At 34.8% G+C, this 9,395-nt stretch overlaps 1 protein-coding gene across 1 annotated transcript; it reads right to left on the bottom strand.

The window, feature by feature from the left end:
• Positions 1 to 1,899: 1,899 nt before the first annotated feature.
• LOC136220087 (GPN-loop GTPase QQT2) lies at positions 1,900 to 7,641 on the bottom strand. The gene is made up of 7 exons (XM_066007779.1): positions 7,516 to 7,641; positions 4,671 to 4,793; positions 4,461 to 4,587; positions 4,138 to 4,364; positions 3,703 to 3,993; positions 2,501 to 2,706; positions 1,900 to 2,417 (listed from the first exon to the last, which is right to left on the bottom strand). The coding sequence occupies exons 2-7, from the start codon at positions 4,746 to 4,748 to the stop codon at positions 2,138 to 2,140; spliced, it is 1,209 nt and encodes a 402-aa protein (XP_065863851.1). The 5' UTR covers positions 4,749 to 4,793; positions 7,516 to 7,641; the 3' UTR covers positions 1,900 to 2,137.
• Between the last annotated feature and the right edge of the window lie 1,754 nt (positions 7,642 to 9,395).

Here is a 9,395-nt window from a genome sequence, read left to right as displayed (position 1 = left end):
TGAAATTGATGATTTTAGAACGTCAAGATATCGAGTAAAATGTAATTGAACCTTTTCGTTAATGTAAAATCCAGAATATTTTTTTTTCTTTTTTTAATATTATATAGAAACCAGATTTATTTATTTATTTGTTTATTTTTTTGAAATAAAATTTAATATTTTCATGAGGTTGATAAGGCATCATGACACGAGGCCACGGTGGCAAAAATGATACTCCTGCTTTCTTGACGTTTAGTTCATCAATTATCACATTTGATTCAGCAACATTTTTCATGCCGTCACACCTGTAATTTTCGAAAAAGAAATTGGCCCTACAAAGCTTCTTCCAGCTTGTATAATCATACTTAAATCATAATAAAATGACATTAATTATTCAATTACTACTTTGTTTTCAACTATTAAATTAGTATTATCACGATATAATCCCATCATGAAAAATACAAAATAATGATAAAATGCACCATTAATGTAAAATTTTTTTAAAAAAAAAAACTTAGGAATTTAACAGATCAAACCTCGTATTAATCATTTTTTCACATTAAATCCTTAATTATAAATTCCATTATAAAACCAACCCTTATTTAACTTTTCTACCGAACTTGAGCGATAGTTGTTAGTAGGAATGACAATGGGTAACCCTTACTCGTTTATTTTTTAATTATTTGTGTCCGTCCCATTATCATAACAATATACTTCATAAATCTTGTACTCATCCCATTTAAATTGTAGATACCTTTACCCATTAAGAATCAATATATAAACAAAAGGTATTACAATTTAACAAAAGATAAATTGACTAAAACATCCATAAATAATTATAAATTTAACAAAGATTCCAAATTATAAAATCTAAATAAAAATAAATTGATTTAGTGGTTACAGTCGATTGATGAAAGTGAAATATATGGCGAATAACGGGTATCCAATGGGCTATTCCCATACTCATCACATATAACTTTCTTGAACTCATATCCGTCTCATACCTTTTTATATAAGATACGGATAGTCACATAATGTCAAGTACTTATGGATAGAGTACTCATTGTCATTCTTAATGTTAAGGTGATTCAGCATGTTGACGTGGACAAATGCAAATAGTAGTTTCTTAACTAAAAAATTACGAAAAATCAATTTACAAGCTTAGATCTCCTCTCCCATTTCTTTGTTTCCATCACCAAATCAACTTCCTAAACACTACACATTTCCACAAAGTTAGATTTTCAACTTGAAAGTATTTTCAACTTAAAAGAACTTACTAAAAATTAATTTCTATAATTTCATTTTACTTTTATAATTAAAACAAGCTGAGCTAATTAACCACCCAATCCTAAATCTACCAAAAACAGAAAAACGCCTTGAACCACACATGATAGGGGCGGTTCCAGTGGCTAAAGGGTTGCACCCTTGGCAATGATTTAAAAACATCAGCTGATAAGGAAAAAAAAAATCAAATAATATCGTCCATTCAATCTTTTCCATTCACCCAAACAACAAAATTCCATTCACCCGGAAAAAAAAAAAAGGCTTGCTTAACTTTTAAAAGTTACAAATACCTCTTATTTTTATCCAATCACCTATTTTAATCCGATTGCATTCTATTTTGTCCAATTATATTCAATAACTTATCTAGTTACATCTGTCCATGAATTTCAAAATTGAATTTCAAAATTTCCTAATTTTTTTGTCTATTTGGCAAACACATCTCCCATTCTCCATATCTAACAAATTCTATTGAAAAATAAGGGGTTATTGAAACAATCGTGATCATTTGGACTTCTGAAAGTTCAAGGTACTGTTGAAGTTTTGGGCCAAAGACATCGGCAAACAGATGTATTAGGCCAAAAAAACAACTGATCCAAACAGATATACTTTTGAAAATACCATAGATACTAGTGCAAATGACTAAACCTGATGTTATGTTATGTATTAACCACTAATAACAACTACTTATGAGTATAAACAAGTAATTAGGTTTGTCAATAATCCCAAATCTCCAATCTAAAACACTCAAACTCATTATAAAATGAGCTCACAAAACAAAATATTGACAGACAAACAAACAACAAACAGAGCACATGATTACCTATCATCAATTCTATGTAAGTTCATATATGAAGTTAGTTAGCTCAAGAAAACATCACCTAAAAGAGAAACTTCCAACTTCTTCATCTTCCTCCTCATCTATACCATCATCATCTTCGTCTTCTTCGCTGAACCTCTCAAAGTCCTCATCTTCATCTTCATCTTCCTTATCCATCATAGCATCTTCCTTGGCTTTTCTGTCCTTCAAACCCGTGCTCAACACCACAGTTTCTCCCCTTGTCTGCTCCATATCGTTCCTCAACTTCTCCATGTTCTGCCTTCGGCGTTCTTCCTCTAATCGCAGCTTCTCTGCCCGTCTCTTATCCAGGTCAGCCCTGTGACAATTAAGTTTAGATGTTAGGGGAAATGGGAGTGATTGTGAAAATAATGAATAGCGTTTGAGGGGTTATGGTGTTACTTGTAGGTTTCCATGTATTCCTCAGCACTAGCCTCGACAGCCTTGAAGAAGGAATCCATTCCAGCTCCAGAGATGGCTGAGACTCCGACGGATTTTAAGTTTTTGTAGAATTCGTCTAGTACGAGGGAAAGGCTTTGTGCTAATGTGGATGAATATGAGTTATCGGAATTTACTGCTGCTTGAAAGGCTTCAAAATCTTCCATCCACTGCAGAAATCACAGCTGTTAGAATATAACACATTTATAAAGGATATAAAGCAAAATCTTACGGCTGTCAATTTAGGACATGATTTACCCCGTTGACACGATTATCATAACATACATAATCATGTAGAATATATAGATTACATATCACGATTACGACATGATAATCCATTTTGACACTTCTAAGAACATTGGATGCACTAATCCCAGAGATAACTAAGGAATGAAATATAATAATGAAGACAGTTGGAAAATCCACAAGCAACAGAGAAAATTTGAACTTCCAATTTAACTCCTGAAGCAATGACGTTAAAAAACGAAAATCATAATATTCCAACATCAAAGAGTAGCTTTCATGCTTTAATGTACATTTGACAATAAAGTTATACGGGTATAAAGTTTCTACTGTCACTAAAGTAGGAGTGTTGTGCATAGATGGTCACTATAGTAGTTTTTTGACCTGATAAAGTCACTAAAGTAGGCCAAATTATGTCTATAAAGTCACTATAGCCGGATCCAACCATCTATACCATCAGAAAATTGACATGGTTATCATATCAACAACACCTCGCAATATATCTGACACATACCGCCACATGGCAGTCACATGGTGACACGTGACAATTAAAAAATGAATTTTCTAATTATTCTTACCAAATTGATCTAACTTTTTTTTTAAGATTTCATTTCCACAAGGCGATATGCATCAAACATATCATGAGGTGTTGTTGATGTGGCAACCACAACAGTTTTTCGATGGTTCAGATTATCTGATCCGGTAATAGCGATTTTATTGACATAAAGTTGCTACTCTATTGCGTCAAAAACTATTTTAATGACCACCGGTGCACAAATTCCATAAGTTGGTGACCATAAAAACTTTTTACCCAAAATTATACAGACTGGAAGTCTGGAACACAGTCAGCAGTGTTGAATACTTGAAAACAGATTTAAAGGCCAACTTGGTTGAGAAGGTATATTTATACGGAACGCTAGTACCTCCAAAGCAAACTGGTGTTGAGCCACATCAGTCTTGTTGAATGCAAGCACAAGAGGCAATCGTGTCTTGTAGAGTATGCTACAAGCATAAAGCATGTTGCTCATGAAAGTAGTTGGGCTAGACGAACGAGGTGTGTCGACTACGTAAGTAACTACTGTTGGAAATGTAGAAGCGAAAGCTTCTGTAATAATAGCTCCGGAAGCAGACCAAGTGAATATCTCAATCTGACCAGGTGTATCCACAAGAACGTAATCAAGCTGATCTGCTCTGTTCTCAATCATTTGAATGACCTAAATTGGTAATCAGAAAAAGAAAAATAAGAATGTCTTGCGACATACAGTAGAAATACAAAGAATGGAAAAACGAGTACACGGAAAATATATTTGTACAATTATCAGTAACTTTAAGACACGGACACCAAAGTAAAGTTTCACCTCATCAAACTTTGTAGCAAACAAGTTTAAGGATGTCAGGATTCCACCATTTGGTCCAAGATTAAACTGCTTCATCACTTCCTTGTAACGAACAGTGTCTCGTATGTCAATGTTTGCACCATATGGAAGACTCATCACAGCAGGATCAAGATTGAGTACATAACCACGAAGATTTGTTGCTTGAGTATGATAAACCAACCTATGAAGGAAAGTCGTTTTTCCACTTCCTGCGGAAATGTGAGGATGATATTCATGTCAGTTTAATAGTGCACTTCATTCCAGTATCAATTAAGACCAAATTTTGTTCATCAAATTTACTCTACCTGCCATTCCAACAACAATAATGACAACAGGTTTTCTTTTGAAATTTGACGGGGAAGACCCAGCCTGTCCAGATGTTGATTCTTTAATATTGAGCTTGTCCATTGTTTCAGAAAGCTCCTCTTTCTCCTGAAGATCAAAATTCGAAGTTAAGAAATCAACAAGTGAAGCAATAAAGCTCATAAACTAAACAATATTAATTCATAGCATACCTTAGAATCCACCTGCATTGATGAACCATCATCTGTTGACTTAATACCCATTTTCTCAGAGTCAGAATCAATATCCATTTTGAGCAAAAGCAAATTCAACTATCAACAAACTGATCCTTAGCACTGCAAGAAACCACAGACCATCGTCACGAGAATCAACAGTAGAACAAATACAAACTTTTCTCTTAACCTATAAAATAACTGTAGTAATTCAAATCGTACAAAATATGGAAGACGAAAGCATTCAGGGACGGATCCAGGGAGGCACTTCAGCACCCACTGGTCGACGGAAAACACCGAAAATTCTATGGAAACTGTGTAAGTAAAGGGCCTTATGAAAAACACCAAAAAAATATCAATTTAACACTCATAAATCACGAGAGACCACCACAAGCATCCCCTGTCCGTGAATCCTGGATCCGTTACTGAATGCAATTTGGAAGAAACACTTCGCGGAAACAGGTTATAGCATACAGGATATGGTATTCTTATTCTAATATATTGAATCAACTGAAATAAATAAAAAACAATCTATCCACAATAGCTTAGAACACAAAGCAACTGTGTGAGATAAGTACAAAACTAGAGCCTTTTATTCGGGAGAGATTGAAAACAACAGGACCAGAAAGAATAGTAAACGAGTGAGTACTAATCTTATTGGGTATATTAGTATATTTATTTACTTAACCATCTAATTTTCATGAATTTCATCTGTCATAAAGGTGGGCCTTAAGCAAGAACTCTATTGAACAATGAGAAACAATAGACTGTTCCTGATTTTGTTAATCCATTCATACCATATCAAAAGAGACAAGAAACCAGCTCCAATTATTCAAGACAACAAAAATATCAAATAATCAAACTTCACTTATGATATAAGACAGATTAAAGGATTCTGGTTAAGATACAATCATAGTTGTTAAAGGAGCAAGGCCCACTAAGGTGGTAAGGGGTCCTGGAGCTAGGCACAAGGCACACGCCTGATGAACATGAGGCGTAGAAAATAAAAAAAATATATATGTATATAAAATCTACATATCAAGAGGGCGAGCCTTGGCGCAACGGTAAAACGTTGTTGCCGTGTGACCAGAGGTCACGGGTTCGAGTCTTAGGAGCGGTCTCTTGCCAATTAAATTGGCAAGGGAAGGCTTGCCCCCAATACACCCTTGTGGTGGGACCCCTCCCCGGACCCTCGCTCAGCGGGGACGCGTAATGCGACCGGGCCGCCCTTTTTATAAAATCTACATATCAATATCACTAAATACTCTATTACTACACAAACAAGCCGAAACCACATGAAAACATAACATTAAATGTCAAAAACACCAAGTTAAGTTCATAGAGACATATAATTAACCTAAGTACATAACTAATGCTAATAAACTAATAAGCATTCATTGTGATAGAGAATAGTCTAGTCCGTAGTAGGAATATTCTGGAAGGGGTGAGGTGTATGGGATAAGGGTATTTTGGGTATAAGATGTTAGGACATGTGTCTAGGGTATGAGTGATTAGTACATAAGGAAGGGTTAGGGAAGGGAGAAGGTAAGGAGGTTTTACATTGTTGTTTGGCTGCTCATTGCTGTGGCTCTACCTAGTAGAGAGGGAGGAGGTTTCTCCTGGGGGATTAGAACATCCGTTCTATCCATTGTTTATCATTGTTTATCTTTTATATATCAATATATATCAACATTTCTCTTTTCTATTTTCATCTTGGTATTTGAGTTTCTATCACATTGTCGATCCAAAAGAACTCAAAAAAACTAATCATCATCATCAAGATCCTCCTCATGATTAATATTGTCCTCTCCAAAGTCTCCACTATCATTTTCATCTCCAATTTCCTCCTCCTCATCTAAGTGACATAGATGGCCTAGCTCTCACAAGCATCGAGGAGTTGTTTTTGCTTTTTCCTTTTGCTTAGCCTTAACAACTGAGGTGGAAGCAACACGTTTGCTTCGAGTTTGAGTTGTATATATTTCATCGTCAACCCCACTAGCCCTAGCACATCATCCTCGAACACTAAATCATCATCTTCATGTTCTTGCTTTGTTTTACACTTTTACTTAGATCAGATCAAGGGTGAAAATTAAGTTTACTTATGGGGCGTTTGGTTCGCATAGGGTTAACGGAATGAAATCTAGAAAGGGAAACAAAGAGAAAGGAAAGGAATGGCCATGAATTCCCCAAACGCCCCCTTAGTTTAGATAAGTGGTTGGCTATTAAAAAAACCCTAATCAAAACACTAAATGTTACTTGAAGCCTACGCAAGGGGCACATGGAGACAGCCTTTTAAAGTGCACCTCTCCCAAGGGAATTAAAGCTCACTACCTTGAGCCTTGCATAAGGCGTGCCTCAGCCTTCAACAACTATTGATACAATTGCAGGGTCATTTCCAAGTTATCAGATTATCACCATGTATACAGGATAATGGAAAATCCCCTTTCAAAGGTTCTAAAACAAACGTCTTCCCCATCATTGAAACTTTAAACCATGCCAAATTTTTCAATAACAGAAATCTTCAATATACTGAGGATACGTGGGGTTTTGCTTACCCCGAGCATCTGAACCCTAGATTCTAGCAACTAAACAGCTCCATGAATTAATATCCTTAAGTTCAAACTCTTTATCATTTCAATTTTGCAAAGAGACGAACGAACTACAAACAAAGCCAAAAAGATACATATACACACTGGAAAAATTTAAACAAGCAATCAATGAAAGCTATTACTAGAAAACGGAATACGTAAACAGAAACCACACAGATGAACTAAACGATGACTTAACATTGGCCAAATAATGTGTACGTAATCCTACAAATGCGTTGACTCAAACAGAAACTGACCTTGACGGAGAAGAAAATAGACTCAAAGAGATGGCGCCGGAAAGTCAGGTGGATGGTCGGGCGTTACGGCTAATCGCCGGGTTTTGGTGAAGTAGTGGAAGATGAACCAGGGTTCAGAGAGGAGAGAGGCAGACTAAAGAGGGGTAGTAATTTATAGGCGCGTTAGAATAAACAAAGGGTAAATTACACCCATGCCCACTGAACTTTAATTATTTTAACATTATGCCACTGAACTTCAATGCTTAACGGTTTGACCACTGACCTTTATATGTTTTTAACAGATCACTCAATTTTAATTTATTTCTCAAAATGACTGTTAAAAACCTCAAAATAAAAATATTCAAGAATTAAAGTTGTTCATAATGATATTTACCGTAAAACCACATTTTTTATTTTCCAAAATCACATTTTTGGAAACTTTTTCTCTCTAAAAATTCAATATCTCTCGACCAAACAACACCTAAATGACCTCAAAATGAAAATTTTTAAGAATTAAAGTTTCTTAGAATATCATTAACTCTTTAAATTTTTTATTTTGAGACCGTCAACGGTCGTTTTGAGGTATTAAGTAGCCATCGATGTTAAAAAGTGTAAAATTGAGCGGCTATATTATTAAAAAATTAAAATTCAGTAGCCACAATGTTAAAATGGGTAAAGTTCAATGTCCATGTGTATAATTTACCCAATAAACAAATGATGGGAAATTAAACGGTAAATCACAAGAAAAGGGCCTAAATCATTATATCATTTGTTAATATTTACAAATATCGGGAGAACCGGACACGATAAACCGGATTTGTAGTTAAGTTTAAGGGTACGAAAAATAACCAGTAATCGGATTACCAAATCGATATCGAAATCGAAATCTTAGTTTCGTTCAGTTCGATTCGGTTTTAATTTTGACCTAGTTCGATAATAGGCTATAGGTTCGATTATTGAAAAAAAAAATAAAAACATTTTCATTTTCATTATGATGTGGAGATGAACTTGAAGCAATAGGAGTAGGAACACATAAAGAAATAGAAGCACTAGTAGCGTCAGACATTTTGTCTGTCCTTGGAGGAAAGACATTTTCAAGAAATTTCACAGCTCTGGATTCACATGTATTATACTCATTCAATGTCATAAATCTATAAGCAGCATTGTTTGAGGCATAGCCAATGAAAACATAATCAAAGGTTTTAGGTCCTATGTTTGGTTTTCTAAAAGATGGAAAAACAACTTTGGCAAGACAACCTCATACCTTAAAAAACTCAAATTAGGTGCAAACCCCTTCCAAAGTTCATAAGAAGTCTTGTCTAATTTTTTGTAAGGAGCCTTGTTCAAAATATAACATGTAGATAAGACAGCTTCCCCCACATATTATTAGACAAACCAGAACTAATCAACATGACATTCATCATCTCTTTGAGAGTCCTATTTTTTTCTTTCAACTGCACTCTTTCACTGAGCTGTATACGGTGCATAGGTTTCATATATAATACCATTTTTCTCACAAAAGGTCTTAAGGAAAGTAGTTTCGTACTCTCCTCCTTTATCAGACCTAAATCTTTTTATTTTTCTATCTAGCTGATTTTCACTTCTGTTTTATACTTTACAAACATTTGTTCACTCTCGTCTTTTGATTTCAATAAATACACCTGAATATATCTAGGAAAATCATCAACAAAAGTCATATAATATCTCTTACCACTTTTGCTAACAGAATTTTTGAAATCAGCCAAGTCATAATGAACTAAATCAAACAATTATGTACTTCTACTCTCAACAGGTAAAAAAGGTTTCTTTGCAAATTTTGCTTCCACACATACAAAATTGGAGACTCCGAAGTATTGATTATGATCTTTCTATTTCACGCCCGATGCCGATTGAGGTCGTTT

The sequence above is a fragment of the Euphorbia lathyris genome, chromosome 2, assembly GCF_963576675.1.
Source record: "Euphorbia lathyris chromosome 2, ddEupLath1.1, whole genome shotgun sequence".
Lineage (NCBI taxonomy): Eukaryota > Viridiplantae > Streptophyta > Magnoliopsida > Malpighiales > Euphorbiaceae > Euphorbia > Euphorbia lathyris.
Note: the sequence above shows the minus strand (reverse complement) of the source record. Positions and strands in the feature narration are given on the sequence as shown.